The sequence below is a fragment of the Centroberyx gerrardi genome, chromosome 3, assembly GCF_048128805.1.
Source record: "Centroberyx gerrardi isolate f3 chromosome 3, fCenGer3.hap1.cur.20231027, whole genome shotgun sequence".
NCBI classification, from domain to species: domain Eukaryota; kingdom Metazoa; phylum Chordata; class Actinopteri; order Beryciformes; family Berycidae; genus Centroberyx; species Centroberyx gerrardi.
In genome coordinates, this window is record NC_135999.1 from 9,430,210 (window position 1) to 9,451,542 (window position 21,333).

At 46.5% G+C, this 21,333-nt stretch overlaps 1 protein-coding gene across 1 annotated transcript; it reads left to right on the top strand.

Annotated features, from left to right (window-relative positions):
* The first annotated feature begins 1,002 nt into the window (after nt 1-1,002).
* fam184b (family with sequence similarity 184 member B) lies at nt 1,003-20,008 on the top strand. Its single transcript, XM_071923276.2, is given in 19 exon segments — nt 1,003-1,152; nt 7,297-7,485; nt 9,344-10,018; nt 10,650-10,785; nt 11,301-11,452; nt 11,644-12,189; nt 12,722-12,829; nt 12,955-13,253; nt 13,647-13,794; nt 14,113-14,232; nt 14,500-14,632; nt 14,987-15,117; nt 15,533-15,648; nt 16,143-16,478; nt 16,736-16,850; nt 18,026-18,133; nt 18,823-18,915; nt 18,917-19,236; nt 19,936-20,008. Coding segments are annotated over 19 exon segments (3,948 nt in total).
* The last annotated feature ends 1,325 nt before the right edge of the window (nt 20,009-21,333 follow it).

The following is a 21,333-nucleotide window of genomic DNA, read 5'->3' on the forward strand; positions in this document are numbered from 1 at the left end:
CAGAGAGAAACCCAAAGGGAATTTATCATCAAACTATCACACCATTACCCTGCAGTCATCTACCTGTGTTTCTGTTCAGTTCTGATTGTCTGCGTCCTATTGAAAGTCGTTAACGTGCCCGATAAACCCACACCGTGACGGCATAACGGTTCATTTAAGTATTAATGGATAACTGAAAATCATCACTCTACTCCTACTTCAGCTGATGTGTCACTAAGCAATCATTTAGTTGGACTATTGGTCGGCGGGAAAAACACATTTTACTATTATTAATATGTAGCCTAATTATTGATTAAAACTAACATTTATTTGTGCTCTTTCTTTCTTTTATTTTTAATGTTGCCGCCGTTTTATGAAAAGCCATCATCGTCATATTTATTATGGTAGGACAGCCCATGTTCACAGAAACTGGTCTCAGCGTATTCTTCGTTCCGGTGTCTGACTGATGGAGTTAAATCAAACGCCGAGACCCCCTCAGCCCCCCGCCCCGAGCGGCGATACAGCCATTGATACAGCAGCACCGGTAGGGGCGGGGCAGCACTGCAGCAGTGCGCTCGAGCTGTCTCCGGTAATGTTCCATAGGATACGCACGCCCCTCTCCGCCCCTGCCGCGAGACAGGTGGTTGGAATACATGCCTTCATCCTCGAGCGCTCCCTCTCAGAATAAAAAAAAAAAAAAAATCGGTTGCCAGCAGGGAAGGGTCGGTCGGCGCGAGCGCGTCCCCGATGGACTTCCAGCGTGTGACCTCCGCGATCACCGGGCGGACAGCGGGAGGGGGGGGCGACAACCGGAACGCACGAGGAGGAGAGCCCCGCCGATCTACTACCAAATGTTTTCCACCGAATTGCTCGCGCTGCTGTTCACGGGAGGGGGTCTACGGACAGAGGAATGAGATGCACGAGTAAAAAGTTGAAAGGATTTTCGTGGGGAATTTGCATCTGAGCGGCGGCAGGATTATTTCGGACTATCCTCCGGTCTGGGAAGTTCCCCTGGGGGTTATTATGGCTTCGGGCGCCGGTAAGGCTGTACAGCCCCCCGGGCCGGGCTCCGCCGTTAACGGGACTGCGGCAGAGTTCCCGAACATCGAGCAGGAGCTGTACGACTACCAGATGCACAGCAAGATGTGCAAGAAGATCGCGCAGCTCACCAAGGTAAGACCTGCCGGTGGCACCGGGGGAGGCGCGCAGCCGGACGGACTGTCACTCTGAACCTGTCAGGCTGATCACGGTCATCTGATGGATCACTCTGCCTTGGCGTTGAAATACAGCCTAATATCCTCTTCCATCCATCCATCCCATAATACATTTCAGAGGGATACCAATATCACAGCAAAATACAAGTCCCTATAGGAATGTATAGGAATACTATACTGATCCTATAGGAGATACACAAATAAGATAAATCATGATAAGGTCTTTATAAACTCACCATTGAGCACAGCAAACACACTATATGTGTCTGTAGGAACATTAAACATGATGCTTTTTGTTCAGGATGGTCACTGGTCTATCTACAATATAGGCCAGGGTGGCCAGTAAAACCAGCATCCTCCCTTGTCATTGTTTTTTCAAATGAAAACTTGGGTCAAGGCTGTCTTTTGTCTTCGTGACTGGCTCACTATCAAGTCATTAGCAATCAGTGAGAGCTTTTACTAACTGATCCGGCAGCTGCAGGCTGCAGCTCTCAACCTAATCTGAGAGGAAAGCCAAATATACGTTCACTGTCATTGTGTGTGTGTGTCTGTCTGTGTGCATGCACACATATCTATGCGCAGGCAGGGATGCTTGACAGCAGCAGTAGCTTTATCTTCCTGGCTTTTCATACAGTAAGCATTCCTATATGGGGATTCTCCCCCTCTCTGCTTTACAATAATGCTTACAGAGGCAGAGCATGACCCATAGCTTGTTGAGCTATGACAATTACTGATGACTATGCAGTTCTCATCTTCCCATGTGTCCACCTCAGTGCAGCCTATAGGTGTGTGCGTGTGTGTGTGTGTGTGTGTGTGTGTGTGTCCAAGAGCACACATGTGCAATACCATACATATGTGCATTTGTATTTGCGTGTTAACCTGCTTAAAATGTTGTTTTAAAGGCTCTCTCCTTTTTATACACACACAGACACGAACACACACACACACACACACACACACACACACACACAAAGATGACACAGATTAGAGGTCAGCACTTGTGTCTACGCTTGTTAGGGATGACATAAATTTTGCCAACCTAGCCCTTGTACTCACTCTCCCTCTACCTCGCCTCTCCTCTCCTTCCATCTTAATAACTCTCCTCAGAAGCCCGGAGTCGTTTCTCCCCTGAAACTTTATGCAAACCCTGTCAGCCTGCTTCAGCGCTTTCACGACCACAGTAAATAACACCGAGACCCGGAGCCCCGATGAAATATAAGAATCATCAGATCTGATCTTCGGCGTAAGCGTTTTCTCTGAGCTTTGGTTTGCCGGGCATGTGGCACATGGTTTATTTGAGTGTTTTGGGCAGGGTGCGGAGTGGAGTGGAGGTGGGAAATGGGTCAGTGGCGGTAACCCTATATATTTAATAACCTTTACTCCCTGTGCGTAAACACGGACACACACACACACACACTCGCTTGTACTTAACACACCTCCTGATATCTGCCTGCTCCCCAGTCCTCAACTCACCCCCCTCGTTCTCATCCATCCACACTCGTGCTTGACTTACACCGCTCCCCTCCCCCCTTCCTCCTCCTCTGCCTCTCTCTGCCAGTGAGAGTGGTCTGCCCTGGTAGAATGGGTGCTGCTAAAGATAAACCAGTAGCACGTCGGAGTGTGTTTACATGGCGGAACGAACCAAGGGGAAGAAAGCAAGAGCTGACCGTGACGGGCCAGCTGTTCTGAATGTTCACATAAGCTCGCACACAGGCAGCCACACACACACACACACAGGGAGAAGAGAGAACAAGGGGAGTCTCTTTTTACACGACTCACAGAGATCAACAGTAGCATATTAAAGTGTGTTTGTGTGTGTGTGTGTGTGTGTATACACCCACACTTTTGATTGACAGGTCTAATTCTGTGTCCATGTGATTTCCTGCGCTTATCTTGCTTACACTGTCACAATGTTCCCTGCTTTGTAATCCAGCACACCCGGTACCCTCTTTGATATGTGTGTAGGTGTGTGCGTGTGTGTGTGTGTGTGTGTGTGTGTGTGTGTGTGTCGGTGGGGGGTGATGTAAGAGACAGAGTGTGCATGCCTGTCTCTTTGCCTAACAGTCCGGCTGTCTCTCCTGTGCACCAGCCATCCCTTCTACATCTCACTCCTGTTTCCACGGCCCGGTCTCAGCTCTCCTTTACACTGTAGACAGAATATTAATTTCATGCTTTGCTGACTATGAAGTTATTGTCAATAGGCAGGGCCACCGGCCGGTGAGGCTACATGAATAACATTATCGACCGGCAGGATCGATACGGGGATCTGGAGACGGGATTTACAGTAGCAAGAGAGGCGCTCGCCACTTTCTGACCAAGCTGCCACGCCAGGAGCGCTCATTATTTTCCCCTAGAAAGTTGATTATGAATGTGACACTTAAGTTTAATCCTAACCTTTATCACACTGAATTTTTTATAGTGTATGTTAACCTTAAGCGGAGCAGGGAAAAACATAATTGTCTGTTTTTATGATGAAGAGAAAATGATTTTTGACTTGAAAAGAGAGAAGTTATGGCTCGGCTAGATTTGATCCAATGGCGATTTACAATCTATCTCTCAATCTGTCAGCCAATCACCAACAAGTTTCAAAAAGCCAATGCTAAAATTGTCCTCTGTCCCTCCCACTATCTTTTTCCTCCTTCTCCCTTGCTGTCCCTGTCAAACTGGCCAAAGAGGACAGCCAAACACGCACATGCACACACACACACACACACGCACATACACACACACGCACATACACAAACACATTCCTCCCTCAGAGGCTGTCCTCGATTCGGTGTCCCCGCCATTCCTCTGAGTCATGAGTCATAGTTCATGAGCCAAAGTTCAGGCGCTATGACGTGATTGGATAGCCAGCATGACATGCAAGTGTTTGAGTGGCAGGAGAGAGAGGCGACACTGTGATTGGTATTTGGGGGGAGATATCATTCATCATCCATATCAGGAGCCGGGCTGTGTGAAATACATTGTAGAGCGAGGGGGGATAGACAGTGTTGACGCCGCCTGAGCTGAGAGAGGCGGTGACACGCACAGACACACACACACACACACACACACAGAGGGAATGTCCGGCAGTGCTGTGCCAGCTGTGTGCTGCAGACAGAGAGGCGTCTGGGTAAAATACGAGCCCATGTGTCCCCCCGCATACACACGCGTGCACACACACACAAACACACACCTCTGCAAGTAGATAAGTGAGACGTCAGGGTCAGTAGGAGCAGATGATGACACTGTAGACGCGGCGTAGAGGGTGAAGTGAATAGTGCGGCGAAACGGGCCGTATTTCACATGTGAGTCACCTGCTATACATGGAACAGAGAGAGACCCCACACATGCTGCCAGGCAGGAGGATCACTGTAGAGCTGCAGAGCCTGCATGGCCCACAGTGGCTCACAGATCTGCACTTACAATACACACATAAGACATTTTTTTGTGTTTGGGGATGATTTCGTTCCCATGTCACCCCCTGTTTTGGTCCCAGTTTTTGTTTTAGTGGAAGTTTTAGTTAGTTTTAGTTTATAAACAACAAAAAATGGGAAAAATCCACAGAATATGCATAGAAAGAAAATAGTCCAAGGCACTCTATCTCTTTCCAAACGTTAAAAGAGAGGTTTTTTTGGGGGATTCCCGTTTGATTACCTTTCTATGCATATTCTGTGGATTTTTCCAATTTTTGATGTTTCCTACTGAATTGACACCCACGTCCAAAGAGCACCTCTCCTTCCCACACTGAGGACCCATTGCAGCGCTCCTCACCTTCTGTATTTTTTTTTTATATATATTTGTTATCATATGGGTGCCAGGTCTAAATATTGGCTCCATTTTGTTTGTGTTCATGGACTAGCAGCGGTGTCAGTCTTCTTGCTGTTGTGGTGTACCACAGCTAAATGAATATAGAGGAAACGGTGCCATGGCGTGAATCATCTGAATCCACACAGTAGGAGAATGTACTCTGTAACCAGGTCAGCCCAATTCAGATTGAGAATCTTTTTTTTTTTTCAAAGGAAGACCTGGCCAAGGAAGCTGCATCAAGGCAAACATGATGTGTTAGCTCTCATAAAGCCCAGGATTGTTTTTGGCTATGTATAGCCCAGTTTCATACCAAGCAGCAAATACTTTATTATATATTTAAACAGAGCATAAACAGCTGTAAACATCAAACATATGCATCAGAGAAGTCCTTATGTACAAGATAATGCTTTATTTTTGTTATATACCCCAGAAGACGTAGTCTAAGACATAGATGTCTACTAAACTTTCAATTTTAAACCTTATGACGTCTATAACCATTTAGACGTCTTTTAAAAGGCTAATCAATGTAAACTTGCTCAGTGGGACAGTTACAATAACATACATATATAAAAAAGTCAAATCCAGTCAAACTCACATAAAAGAAAGAGTAAAGTCAAACAATTTATGATCAAAATGTAGTCAAAGTCACAAAAAACAGAGAACAAGTTGCTCTATAAGTGTTCCAAAAGGCAGTAGTCCAATATCAAACAAGCAGGCTTATAGGCCAAACCTGTTTTAATCTCGACTACACAAAGCAAATACCTCTTCTTACTGAGTCTGCCAGAAGATCCTTCAATATCAGTTTAAACTCACCAAGAAAGAGAAGCTGTTCCAGCTTTAAATCATCCTGCAGTTAGTTCCATGAGGATGGAAAAGTGCATGGAAGCACTTCTGCCTCATTCACTTCTGACTTTAGGGACAGATAGCCAACTCAAGTTTTTAGAGCTATAAGACCACACACATCAGGAAGCAGACCCAGAATGGCCTTATAGAAAAAAAAATGTACCAATGAAGTCCATGAGTTGACAAGGGAGGCCAACCCAAGCATAAAAGACACAACGATGAGTGAGAGCTTTACAGTCAGTAATAAACCTCAAACTCCATGATCCACAATGCCTAAGGCATGAAGACATTGGGAGGAGGCATGTGAATATGAAACATCACCATAATCAAGTACTGGGGAAGTGGCAGTGACCAGAACCTTTTTAACTGCAAAAGAAAAACATTACTTATTCCTAAAATAAAATCCCAATTCCGGCTTTAATATCTTAGCAAGCTGCTGAATATGTAGCCTGAAGGAGACACAGTCATCAATTAAAATTCCTAAATATCTGTAAGATTAAAACATGTCAATCACTTTGCTTTCCATGGTAACAATAGATGAAAGATTTCTGGGTCTTTTTTTCAAGTTTGTAAGCATCAGTTTGTTTTCTCAGCACTCAGAACAGGTTTAAAATGACATGAGGTAGCTTGTACAGTGATAAAAACAGTATGGAGATTTTTAACAGAAATGTGTTAAAAACTCAGATGTTTAGAACAGAAATTTGCCCCCCCAAAAAAAACATACAAGCCCTCACAGTGGCTGTGCCTTACAAATGAATGAATGATTAATTATTGTGTCCTGCCACAGTGTGGCCTTTGTAATTCCCACATGGAATTACAAGAGTCCATTACAGGAAAATAAATGGTAATTAACACAGCCAAAGACCATTTCCGGTACACATGAGGATCGGGGACCATGAGTGACAGGTGGATAGATCCGGGCCCAATGGGACCAATCCCTCCCTCCGGGGGTCCCAAAGCCTAACAGCTCCTTAGATAGGAGCAAATAGCCTGATATTCTACATACAGTGAAAAAGAAACATCTGCAGAGAGACTACACCAGCCTGAACAGAAATGCTTTCCCCAAGCCTTCTCTTCTCTTCTCTTCTCTTCTCTTCTCTTCTCTTCTCTTCTCTTCTCTTCTCTTCTCTTCTCTTCTCTGCAAAAACAAATATTTCATATTCAAATAACCATTTCAGTCTCTCTGCATCAGTCATTCCAATGAAATCTACATCCTGCATAATTTTCAAAAACAGATCACTCCTCAGTTGGTCATAACAATAGAATAGAAATCGAATGCAAAATGTATCTCATCCTCCACCACATTCAAATCACACATTGTACAAATCCTCTCATATTCAACAGTCCCAACAAAACGTCCTGTTTCAATGTGGAGAGGTAAAACCCCAGATCTCATTACAGTATATATAATATATACTCTCTCTCTCTCTTCATCCCTCCCTCCCTCTTGTTCGCTCACACTCTCCAGGTGATTTATTCTCTGAATACTAAGAATGAGGAGCAGGAGGCGGCCCTGCAGGCCCTGAACCACGCCCACCAGGAAGAGCTGCACCGCGTCATCATGGAGACGTGTCATGAAGGGGAGGGGTCAGTGCTTAGGACACGCCTCCTAGATCTCCAGGAGTCTCTTGATGAGCAGCAGAGAGTTGGAGCCCAGGTATGTGTGTGTGTGTGTGTGTGTATGTGTGTGTGTAAGAGTACCCTCCCGGTCATGACAAGCAGACACCAGTAAGGGCGGGGAGTCGGGGAGTATTGCTGTAATTGAGGGCATAAGTAGCCAGCAGGAGCAGCAAATCAAACTCGCCCCTAACATGACAGATAGAGTGAGAAGAAGAGAATTACTGCCGCTGAATGTGGTTTAAATTAGTCTATAATAGTTAATCTTGTTTAGATAGCCTATAACTTTACCCAGTGTAAGAGTTCATGCCTAATTTACATGTCACGCTCCCCAATAAAACAGCAACACCAATCATGAAAATCTACATGGCTCTTTTATGAGCTCTTTGGAGAAAAGATGCATCTTAACGACTCAACAGATAAAGAAATGTACATGGGTTTTAATTTTTTCATTGAACTGCAGAGTTCTGAGTGTTTATTCGTCAGATTGCTCGTCCTCCGCCATGTGGCTTTCTGTTTTGGTTGTTGGCCAGTTCTGGCGATTATTCAGAGCAGGTAGATCAGGAGCCTGCCGCTGCAAGGGTCCATATGAAAATTAGTGTAAACTCCACCCGCCTGACTGTAAGCCCTTAAATGAGTGCACCCTCTGTGTCTGTCTGTCTGTGTGGGATCAGCCTGGTGATCCCTTTGTCTGGCTGTCTCTTTAGGTACATGTCTATGTGAGACATGACACTCCGTGGCTGCTTTACCGGGTACATTTCTCCGTTTATGCAAATAGCTCACTCCTCCAGACAGTGAGTCATTGTATATAAAGCATAGGTATACAGCATCCAGACAGGGTCGAGAGGTGCAGTAACTGACTAAATGTTAGAATGGGCATGATTTAAGCAATTTTTAATGTGGTAGGTTTGTTGATGCCAGATGCACCAGTCCCAGCATCTCAGAAATGTCTGACCTCCTTGAATTTTTTTAAACTACAGTGTCTAGAGTTTACTGAGAATGGTGCAATAAACAAAAAACATCCGGTCAGTGGCAGTCCTGAGGGCGAAATACCTTGTTGATGAGAGAGGTCAGAGGAGAATGGCAAGACTCGCTCAAGCTAACAGGCGGGCCACAAGTATGCAGATAACATCTTAGTGTAACAGTGGTGTGCAGAAGAGGATCTCAGAACACACATCTTGTCAAACCTTGAAGTAGCTGAGGTACAGTAGCAGAAGACGGGTTTTAATCACCAAAACTGAATGACTGAAGAGTGGAAAAACATTGCCAATGAATCCTGGATTCCCTTGCGGCATGTTGATAGCATGGTCAGAATTTGGCATAAATAACGTGAATCCATGTGTCCATCCTGCCTGGTGTCAGCACTACAGGCAGCTGGTGGTGTAACAGTGTGGGGAATGTTTTCTTGGCAGGCATTAGGCCCATTAGTATCAATTGAGCCTAGTATCAATAGTATCAGTCGTTTGAATGCCACAGCAAAGCTAAACATTGCTGCTGACCGGGTGGATTCCTTCATGGACACAGTCTGCCCTTTGCCTTTATCCCTCCAGCAGGATAATGCACCAGGTTCGCAAAGCACTCATCGGCTCAAGGTGTTCCAGGAACATAGCGGAGACTTTACTTTACTCCAATGGCCTGCACAGTCCATAGATCTCAATCCAATAGAGCACCTTTGGGATGAGGTGTTTATAGTATGAATGTGCCACCACAAAAACTGTGACATTATGGAGTCAGCATGGACCAAGATCCCAGTGAATTTCCAGGACCTTGTTGAATCCATGCCATGAAGAACTCAGGCTAAAGGGGGTCCTTCTCGGTACTAGTGAGGTGTATCTAATAAAGTAGCCACTGAGTGTATATGAGTCCAGCCTGTAACATGTTTCCCTCTGTGCCTCCAGGTACAGGCAGACTTTGAGAGCTTCCGCTACCAGGTAGAGGCAAGGGAGCGTGAGGCTGAGGCAGAGCTCAGAAAGGGGTTCGAGGAGAGGCTCCAGGCTGCAGAGGAGGAGCTCCAGGAGGCCAAGACCCAGCTCAGCGCTGCCCAGGACGAGAGCCTGCGGCTGGGTGAAGAACTGGACAAGGCTGGGGAGCAGGTCCAAGAGCTGGACGCCCAGTGCGAGCAGCTACGGGAAGCGGCCGAAGAGGAGAGGAAGAGAGGAGAGGACGAGAGGAAGCGAGGAGAGGAGGAGAAAAAGAAAGGGGAGGAGGAGAGGAAGACGGAGGAGCGGGAGGACCTGGAGAGAGTGAAGGCGCTCTTGGAGGAGGTGAGCGCGCTGAAGGAAGAGCGGGATCGAGCGGAGGAGGAGAAGAGGAAAGCGGTGAAAGAGGAGCGGGACGGATGGGAGCGAAAGATGAGCGCCCTGACCGAGGAGAAAGAGGGAATGAGGAAGAGGATGGAGGCGGAGCGGAGGGAGGAGCGGCGGAGGTGGGAAGAGAGGGAGGAGGAGGAGAAGAAAGGGATGCACAGCGCGCTGAGGGAAAGAGTGAAGAGGGCGGAGGCAGAGGTGGAAAGTCACCTGGAGAGGCTTGACGAGGGCAAGAGGAGCACTCTGAAGCTGCAGGAGCGAATACAGGTACACACACACACACACACACACACACACACACACCTGTCATTCATAGTCATACTAAAATATAATGTTCTGCATAGGGAGGTGAAAAGAAATTGAAATGTTCCAGCTCCCTGTCTCTGATGTACCCAGCTAATGATGGTCTTGATGGGAAAGAGAGAGAGAGAGAAAGAGAGAGAGAGATCTTGCTTGTCTAACCACAGGCTGCCCTCCCTGAGTGCTATTCCCTCTGCCAACTGTCTGCTAATGAGTAGTTTGAGCAGGATAGATTCGCTGCACCACCACCATTACCGCCTCGCACATGAGCATTAAGAAGCCCTATGAGAGCTGGCACAGAGCTGACATAAGCCCTCACAGCAGACCATTAAAGGCTCACAGCTGGGCTAGATGGCTCCCTGACTCACCACATTTCGTTCTACATCTTTTTTCCCTATCACCCTCCCTGTCTCTCACTTACTCGCGCTCTTCCTTTCCTCGCTCTTACCTGTCTCAAATTCCCCTGTCGGTTTCTCTCTCTCTCTCTCTCTCCCTCACCTGTCTGTCTCTATTCCCCCTGCGCCGCCCGCGATACTTCTCCGCGTCGCCCTCCTCGCACCGAACTCCCCCTCCGGCCGTTGACGCCTCCCTCTCCAAGGACCTGGAGGAGGAGGTGGAACTGGGTCGGAGGCGTGTCTCCGAGGCAGAGGGCGGGGCTAAGCGGGCGGAGGAGGAGCTGGCGGTCGCCAAGGAGAGGCTGCTGCTGCAGGAGGACGAGCTGCAGAGCAGAGCAGGTAGTCATCCGGTCTGTCTGTCTGTCTGTGTCTGCCTGCCTGTCTGTCTGCCTGTTCACCTGTCTGCCTGCCTGTCTGTCAAAGGAAGCTCATATTGGTTAAATTCAGTTGAGCTCAGTCACTTCAATGCATTTCCATCATTCATTTTGACTCGGCTTAATTAAGTTTCCTCCTCACGCCATTATGATATATATACAGAAAATGCAACAAACGCAAAACATTACTCACCCTCGACAAAAGCAAACAGTTTCATCAAAGTGTCATCATACCCAGTCAGCAAAAACACCCCCAAATTTATTGCATGAGAATGAATGTGTTGTAAGTTTTTCTGCACTCAGTCTTGTTCTGCTGTAAATCCATTCAGTTTCTATTATGCATAATCAATCAATATGCTTGTGTGTGATTGTGTAATGTGCACGTATGTGTATGCTTGTTTTCACGTTGTTTGTTGGTGTTTATTTTGTGTTTGTGTGTGTGTGTGTGTGTGTGTGTGTGTGTGTGTGTGTGTGTGTCAGCGGAACTGCTGAGCCGTGGGGGCTGCGAGGTGTGTGTGTGTACTGAGGTGGATGAGATGAGGAGCCAGGTGAGCCGTCTGCAGAGCAGGAACAGAGAGCTGGAGCTGCAGACCAGTGGTAGAAACAGTGACCACGCCCGGCAGATACGCCAGGTAACACACACACACACACACACACACACACGCACTCACACACACAAACAAATACATACACATGCATGAACACATACTTCTACCCTATGCCCACACAAGAAGCTCATCAACATAAAACTGGCAATTGTCTAGAATAACTCCTCTTGTGTGTGTGTGTGTGTGTGTGTGTGTGTGTGTGTGTGTGTGTGTAGCATGCTGAGACCCTGTCCAGTTTGCGCTCTGAGATGGTACGAGCCCAGACGGAGGAGCTGCGGCGCGTCCAGAAACACGCCGATGACGAGAGGGATAAACTGCAGAAAGAGATAGAAAAAGAGAGGGAGAGCCTGCAGAAGGAGAGAGAGCAGGAGAAGGATCAGCTGGAGAGAGACAGAAACAGACTGCGTAAGGAGAGAGACGAGGAGAAGGACGCGCTGCACAAAGAAGTGGAAGAGGTCAAAGAACGCCTGAGGAGAGAGAAGGAGGAAGAGGTGGAACGGCTGCGCAGGGAGCTGGAAGTGGAGAGGGTCCGCGTGCGCTCACAGCTGGACGGGAACAAAGAGCAGGTGGAGGTGGAGAAAGCCAGTCTGCAGCAAAAGCTGGAAGAGGAGAAGAAGAGATTGGTGGAGAAGGCGGAGGAGGACAGGAAGCGGTTGAAGGAGCAGGTGCGGAGGGCGATAGAGGAGGTGATGAGGAGACACGCGGCGGAACTGCAGAACGCCCAGGAGGCTCTGAGCTCAGAGAAAAAGACCAACCAAGAGGTCAGCATGCCAGATCTGATGCCTCTACACTAGTGACCACTGGATCCTCCAAGATAGTGTACTATGATGCTATGAGTCAGAGATGTGTAAGACACAACCTTCGTCATTCGTCATTCATACAAGGTTGTGCCTTACACATCTCTAGTATTGACATGAACCTCCTTTTCCACAATCCACGTCTCAGTTGTCTCAGTTGGTGTAAGAATGCTTCTTAACCCGTCTCCTTCCCTTAATGACTAAAATGGATTAATAAATGATATCACTATGGGGTCAAAGCTTTCACAGGGTTTCATCCGCTCAGTCTGTCTCATGAAAAGAGCATTTATTTCTCTCAAGTGTAAATGTACAGATGAGGAAAGATTTCATCACATATGTATGGCCTGGTCCTTTTGAGGCTTGTAATGCGCTTTTCATGTTAACTAAATTAATTAGCCTAAGTAATAAGCTGATGATAGTGTGGTTGAGTTAAAACGCTAAAAAGAATCCGAATGGTTAATGAAATTGTTTTTATGACGATGGATGTGCTTGGCAGGTGTGTATGCGTTTGGAAGAGGAGAGGAGAAGCAGTGAGGAGGTGCACAGGGGGCTGGAGAGAGAGAGGGAGGAGCTTAGGACGAAGCTGCAGGACGCCACCAATGAGGTGAGAGGTCAAAGTACACGGCTCACCATAAATTACATGTAAAGTATTGCCTACACCACCTAAAAACTCTCACTCCAAAAATGTTCATTTAAATTTGTAAAGATCAGAATTTTTCCTAACCTCAGATCCGTAGGCTGGAGTCAGTAATCCAACAGCAAGACAACAAAGAAAAGGTGGGCCCCGAAGCCCCGCCCACATGCGGACCGCGCTGCTCTCGTTCGGAGGAAGAGCTGCGTCAGACTCAGGGCCGACTGGCTCGGCTACAGGAAGAGGGGGAGCGGCAGAGGGAGCGGCAGCAGAGAGAGATAGCGTCCCTGAGGGCCGACAAACACAGGCTGGAGGAGAAAGTCCTGGAACAGAGCCGGCTCAACACGGAGAGGAGCCTGCTAGAGCAGAGCCAGCGGCACATTGAGGACAGGATCAGGTAGCAGACTAACCGTGATGCAGCCAGGATTGCTTAGGCTCACACTACAAAGTCTTTTCTTGATTCTCCTCGTATTTCCTCCCTGCTCTCCTCTTAAAAGGCCAATGGGGAAGGTCTAAGTTGAGGGGCATGAAATGTTCTGACATGTAGTTTGAGACGAAGATAAAGAGACAGAAGGCCAAGGTGCCTGGTGTACCTGCAACGTTATGGGTTCAAATGTCCACTAAACCAGAAATACCAATCCAAGGAGACAGGACAGGACACAAAGCATCTAGAAAATGCTTCTACCTCTCAAGCATAGCCAAACAGTATAGTGCAGGACAAATAAATGATTAGTAATTGAGTGTACAGGTTAACTCCAGCCTTATTTCTCGTTGTGATGTACGCCTCCAGGGCAGAGTGCGAGGAGCGTCTCCGGGCAGAGTTCAGGATAGAGCTGAATGCCGCCGTTGCCGAGGGCGATCAGAGATGGCAGGGCCGAGAGCAGGAGCTGCAGACCCAGCTAGACGAGCTGCAGGGCCAGCTAACCGATCAGTCTCAGGTGAGTACTAAAACCATCTAAACCCGTGGCTGGATTGAGAGGATTGAGAATCACTGATATAAGCAAAGTGTACAAGCAGCTTGTCCAGCTTTGATGGACTTAACTACTTATTTGATGAAGCTGCTTTCTGCTTTAAAGTCCCCATGAAATGAACTCCCACCGCACCCCTCCCATCAAATAAAATTGGCTTTCTCTCCCTGACTCATATTCCATTGGTTTAGACTTTTGAATGATCCCTCACTGTATCTTTTACCTTCAGCTGCCGACCGGATGATACTACCTTTTGACGTGTCACATTTGTCTCTCATGTCATTGCAGGCGGATAAAAAGAGGGCGGGCCTGGGAGATGATTGCCACGGCAACCCTGAGATTGACAGGCTGAGGAAGGAGGTCCAAGAGACCAAGGAGATTAACAAGAAAATGAGGGAGCAGCTGCAGGTACGCACACACAAGCGGACGCGTGCGCACGTGCACGTTAAAAAAATCACATACTGTATGTACACTCTTCCAAAGGTTTTCTCTGTGATGAATAATTTAGTTGCTTTGACGATAGCAGGAGCGGAGTGGAGAGGCGGTGTACTGTTATTTATGTGTACGTTTGTATACATGTTTAAGGGTGCAATATGTGCGTGGTTAGGTATGTTTGTGTGTCCCGAAAGCATGCGGCTCTTGTAAAAGGACCTTGCCTGTGTTCATGTGTTGGAGGAGCCCCAAACCCAGTCTGTAGCTGAGGAGAGACACAGTCCTGCCATGGCGCTGCAGGCTTTAGAGAGACAGGCTAAAGAAGACCTGCTGTCTGAGAGGAACAGACTACAGACACTGCACCATCTGCAGCTAGGTAACACACTTACGCACACACACACACACACAAGCATAAGCATAAGCACATGCACACACGTATATGCACAGATGCACACTCACACTCACTCTCGTGTCTCTTTCTTTGTCTGCCTCTCTCTCTCTCTCTCTCACACACACTCATATACACACACACACACAATGTTATACACATTGAGATTACAAATTCTACAGTGAAGTTCCTATTGCCATGGATACACTTCACCATGGCAACAGCAGAAGGGTACCTGTACCAGTGGGCAACATTGATTTTGTTTTCCGTATCATTTTTGTGTGTACGCTTGTGTGTGTGTGTGTGTGTGTGTGTGTATGTGTGTGTATTATGTATTATCAGATAAGCAGCGTGCGGAGTTGACCCAGCAGCATACAGAGTGGAGCAGACAGATGACCCAGCGACACATGCAGCAGATAGAAGACCTACAGGCTGAACTGCAGACACACACACAGATGATGGCCCTGCAACAGGTAACACACACACACACACACACACACACACACACACACACACACACACAAAGACATGTATGCGCATACAAATGGATGCCCACACACTCATACTATCCTCTGTTTCTTTGTCTGTCTCTCATGTCTCTCTCTCTCTCTCTCACACAACCACACACACACACACACACACACACACAATCAAACAAATATGTATGCATGTGTGCGCACAGAGGCGATTCACAGCTGACTTTATCCTCCACATGCAGAGAATATGCTTCATGTCCCGGGGATCAAACCATCAAAATGTGTGAGGGTCTACGGCAAAATTAGTCAGAAATCCTAAAAAGTGGACTTTGTGGAGATACTGACAATGTGAATGAAAGTACTGTGTGTATGCTTTGTGCGTGTGTGTGTGTGTGTGTGTGTGTGTGTGCAGGACCTGAAGCAGCAGAACCAGTGGCAGGTATTTGAGCGACAGCTGGATGAGAGTCGCTGCGCTGTGCTGGAGCTGCAGAGGGAGAACGCCACTCTGAAGGAGCAAGTGAAGGAAAAGTAAGGAAAGGAACAATTTACATGTGAAAGGAAGGGGCATTTTTACATTTTAAATGATAAATAATGGATAAATTATTAGAATTGAAGTCCTCGCAGTCAAGACAAAAACTGATGTCAGGGTTAGGGTTAGGTTGCGGTGCGTTCCCAATAGGAAGCAGTAGCACAAGACACTCAAGTGGGACGAAACCAGCCACACCCTGAGGAAGGCTGTGCTGGCTGTAAATAAAAAATAATAAAAAATAATTTTTGTCCCTGTGTGTTTGACTGTCTTGGACTAAGCTACATGTTGAATTACCAAAGTTAATTTAAATCAGCAAGGGGATTTCCACCATCGCCGATCCCTGATGTCTTCGTCCAGTTGCCCAACCCAAATGTGAAATAAGGCGAATGGGGAGTTTGAGTTGGAAAATACAAATGACCGCTATTCATTTTTATTGTTTTAGACCATTCCACCCTTCTCCTCTTCTATCTTCCCCTCCTCTCTTTTCCTCTAGGTTGATCAACGAGGAGTCGGAAGCCGAGGAGAAAGAGGAAGAGGAAGCGTCAGAAACGCTGACGAAGAGGGACGCCCAGCTGGAGGAGGAGGCGCAGCGTCTGAAGGAGGAGGTGGAGAAGCTGCGGGTGGAGATGGAGAAACTGGAGGAGTCCCAGAAGCACTGGGAGGAGAAGAAGGACGAGGACACGAAAGAGGAGGAGGAGGTGGAGGAGAAGAGGAGGGAGGAGGTGGAGGAGATCAAGAGAGAGCACAAGAAGGAAATGCAGAGCTTGGTCTCTGAATACAGCAGCGCCCAGACACACCTGCAGGCTCGCATAGTGGCCTTGGAGAAGGAGTGAGTACGGGGTGGACACACACACACACACACACACACACACACACACACACACACACACACACACACAGTATGACAGGTTACAGAGCGCCAGATGTCAGGGTGATGATGAGAGCTCCAGCCGGGATAATCTGAGTGTAAGCTGAATATAAACTGCTTGCCCTAACACGGATGACAAGAGGACAGGTATGAGGGAAAGAGTGTGTGTATGATGGGATGTGTGTGTGTGTGTGCGTATATATGTGTGTGCTTTCCAGGCTGCGTGAGCGGGAAGACAGGTGCAGGAGGAGAGACCCTCGGTGTGATGAGCTGCAGCTGGGGAGACTCCAGGAGAGACTGACAGAGAGAGACCAGCTCATCAAGCGATTGGTGGTGAGAGCACGCACACACACACACACACACACACACACACACACTCTGACCATCAATTCATATCAATCATTTTCTCATTTTAATCCCACACCGCCCCAGTCCAAGGAACTACAGGCAGGCAGCCAATGGAAACTTGGACCCATATTATTCAGTTTTCATGATTTGGTTTTCAAATACACACCGGCTCAGGATAAGAACAGTTCTTCATGATGTTTTGCAAATAATGTAGTTTAAAGGTAGGGGTGTAAAAAAGCGTTGATGCATCTCGATTTGAGGCTGAGCAAGCAAAGTGCATCGATTTGAAGAGTTGGATTAATATCACATTAAGGTGTTATGAGCTGTTCTGTACAGTTAAAGAGAAGGTGGAAAGGGTGTAGGAGAGAAAAAGTTGTTGAAAATATACTAAAGAAACATTGTTTGAAGCTTTAAGTTTTGCCTTGAAAATAAATGTAATTTTGAACTAGTACCTTGGTGTAAGGTTTACATATGTTTAGTTATTGCTGACTGAATTAGTTAAGTTACTTTTTATTTGTTATACATTTTGGGAGTATCGAAATTAATCGAATCGTGGGCAGAAAGTTATGATGCATTGAATCTTTGCTGAAAGAATCGAAATAGAATCTAGTCATTGGATTGAATTGTTACATCAGTAGTTTAAAGGGTATTTACTGAATGAATGTGAAGACTAAGTTCTCACAGGCCGAACAATCATCAAACTGAACCCTGATTGGCCGACAACACCAGCCCTAATTGAAATGAGGAGAAACTGCTGAGTGGACGCTTTCCAGTTCAAATGCTGCAAACTGGCCTGATTGGAAGATTGTTTAGTGAGGGGAGCCAATCAAAACCAAGTCCAGTTGTGATGCATTGACTGTAGTCAGTCTGAAACTGCCTGTAAAAAAGGACAGATTTTTGAAAATGTGCCATTCAAACAAAATTGAAATTTAACAGCTCCTCCATTAAACATCTTTGATCATGCACACAAATAAATAGAGGAATTTTTTAATAGTAAGGCGTCTTGTGCCAGAGTGGCTTATCTACCGTCTGTGTGGCATGAGGCAGCTTGGCATACAAGTTCACCCTCTAGACAGGACGCTCATACAACAACAACAACAACAACAACTGTGAACAAGGCCAGTGAAAGTCCCTGCTCTCCCCATCCTCCTTCCCTCCAGGAAGAGAGGCATCAGCTGCAGCTCCACCCTCCTGTTGCCGGGGACAACAGCACCCTCAGGCTCCGTGACAACAAATCCCGCCCCGGGAGCGTCACGCCAACCATGCGGGTGAGTCGCTGTGTTGGTCTCGTGCCGCGGTTGTGCACATAATGTATTCATTAACATAAGCTTCCCTGCGGCCAGGATGGCTCACTGGGCCGGAGCCAACTTCGGCTTCTGCAGCGCGACGCAGCGAAATGTTGGAGCACGCCTCCTCAACAGATCAGCAGTCTGTCGCAAAGCCTCGCCCCCTCTGTGTAATGTGTCCGTTACACAGCTTTTATTCTAATTAAGCTGTGAATGTTTCTTTCAAAAATGAGTTGCCTACCAGATGAAAAATTGGTCCTTACAAAGTACATTTAATCATCTACTGTATCATTTTTGTGAAATTGAGTATTGATCTTTAGGTAACTTGAGCTTTGTTTTTATGCTAAATGTATGTTTTATATGGTTAAAGCTACACTAGGCAAGATTTTCATGTAAAAATACAACCATCTTATCAGCCTAAATCACAAAGTGGGGCTGCAGCAGAGAAGAGCATCCCATTCTCACTAACTGAGACGCTGCAGATTCGCCCTATTTGCCCATATTAAATTCTGGTATCAGGTATGGACAGTGATGAATTGAAACTTAAGAGTGAAACACGAAGTCTCCTGAAGAGCACCAAGTGAGCGCTCTGTCCGGAGAAAGCTGGACTCGCCAACATTACATCTTTTCCTTCTCTCATCCCACTGTTTGTGACTGTTTTGTGCCGGCAGAGGAAGCGTGTGGAGGAGTCTCCCCCTCGCGTCACCAGCATCCCCAGCACCGCCGCTTACGACAGGAGCCTCTTCATGCCCCCCTCCTCCTCCTCCTCCTCCTCCCCCCCCCTCCTCCTCCTCCTCCCCTCATCAGCACTCCTCCTCCACCCTGCCCCACCCCTCCCCCTCCCACCCCCAGGCCTCCCCGCACTACTCCACCTCCTCCCTCCCGCACAAACACACCTCCCTCTCCCTCAGCCAACATTCCTCGCCCTCCCTGCCTCGCTCCGCCAGGTCCCGCGCCTCCTGCACCCCTCCCACCCCGGCCCCCACCGCCCCGCTCCCCGTCTGCCCTTCCCCGCAGGCGGGCATCCGCTACGTATCCCCCTCCTCCCAGGAGCCGCGTCCGTACCTGCAGGCCCAGCCAGTCAGGTATCGGCATTTTCGCATCGCGGCTGTGATTGTCGCCGGTCTCAAAATAAGCACAAAGCTCAGAAGATCTAAAGTGATGTTGAACTGTGGTAGTACCTTGGGCTGTGTAGTTTCCTGAACAATGATATAACCCCAAAATCGGCAATTCTCTGCTCTGGTAGAGGAGATTGGAGATTGCGTTTTTTTGTCTCTCCATTCACTGCCATTATATGGCGAAACAAGTCTCAAAATCACACTTCTAGCACATAAACGAATGCAAACAAAGCAGATTCTGACAATATATGACAAAACTAGTCATGTTGCTGAATTGTCTTTAAGTGAATTGTTTTCTTTATGTTTATTAAACCTTTTAGTTTGAACAAGTGTAAAACCAAACCCGGTTGGATGAAATTTATGCTGATGAAACAAAGAAAATAGTATGTTTACCAATAATTGCAAAGTGAGAGACTAGTTTTTTATATATTGTAAGAATCTGTGTTCATTCAATCTGTGGCATTCGCTCATGTATTTTGAGACCTGTTTCGCCATATAATGGCAGTGAATGGAGAGAGTAAAAAAACCACAATTCTCCAATCTCCTCTACCGGAACAACAGATAACAGAGAATCAACATCACTTTAAACCCTGAACCAGAGTGTAGCAATATTTCATTATGATTCAAAAAGTCAGTGTGTCTGATTGTTTCCTGTGTTTTTTTTAGGGGCCCGTATCTGGAGCAGAGGGGGACAGAGGGGCTAAAGCAGGAGTGGTTCACCAAATACTTCTCCTTCTGAACGAACACACACACACACATATACACATACACACATACACACAGCAGCTGCAAGTACATTTCTCCATATACAGTCCATTGCTTCTTATACACATCAGTTTGCTCCCCACATGTATACACACACACACACACACACACACACACACACAGCCACATTAACAGACATACAGGCTCATCACCAGCAAGGCCATCTCTCAAGCATTGCCTCAAAGCTCAACCAAAAAGTGCTTCTCAAACACATGCCTGACCTCTTCTCAGAACAAACCCCCTGGATCTTGTTTGTATAGTTTGGAAATGTCTCCATATGCTTTTAAAGCCGTCTTCCTTTTCTAACGCAACTATCGGTCGAATCCTATCGCACGACTCAAAGCAAACGTGTACAACAACCAAGGGTCACATTAAGATATCTCTTCAAGTATGGAGGCATTAAACATATTCAATCAAGATCCTTTGCAGAACAAAAACACACTCACACACACACACATGACTGACCATACCAAAATGAAGCTTGTTTCAATGCAAAAATGTATAATACTCTTAATGATAAAATTGAATAAAATATTTTGTTTTTCTAAGTGTTTATTCTTTGTATGCTGGTGTAAGAAAACAAGAAAAAGTGAACCCCTTATTTTTCAGTGGTGTCCAGAAATCACTCCCAACACACAGATGTTCTAGGTGTGTGAAATTGAAAACTATCCACCTGCTAATAAGTGACACTTTCTTAAGATGCAATATGATAGCTAGCATCAAGGAAAAGCACACAATTGGAAACCAATGAAGTTATGAGCTATATTCTAAGACCTTTTCTTACAAAATAGTACGGTGTTGAGAATCATTCCTTTTCGATATATTTGAATTTCAGTTAGCTGTATTTTAAAAAATAGAGTGAAACACTATTAGGCTACGATTACACTTGTCATTTTGACGTGGTTGTCGAGATCTGAATCTACACATTTTATAGAATCACATCGCTGTATGTCCACACTAGGCTTCCCCATTCTTCCTCTCCATCCCTTTGCATTGCTTGTATCCATATTGTGGCTGGATTGTGTCCAGATTATGAAGAACTGTGATCTCAGTGCAAGCCTGACCACTTCCAAATCTGTTTTTTTGAAGATTCGATAGCAATGTGAGCAAAATCTGAATTTCTGTGTGCATCCAGACCCATCACTTAATGCATCCTGGCACGGCGCACAAGCACAACCGTAGCTTTTGTCAGACTGTTACTTTGGATCGGCTGCATCAATACATATCAAATGGGTTTTGTTTCAATAGTTGCTGTCAGATGACTATGTCCATTATATTCAGTGGGCTTCATTTCAGTTG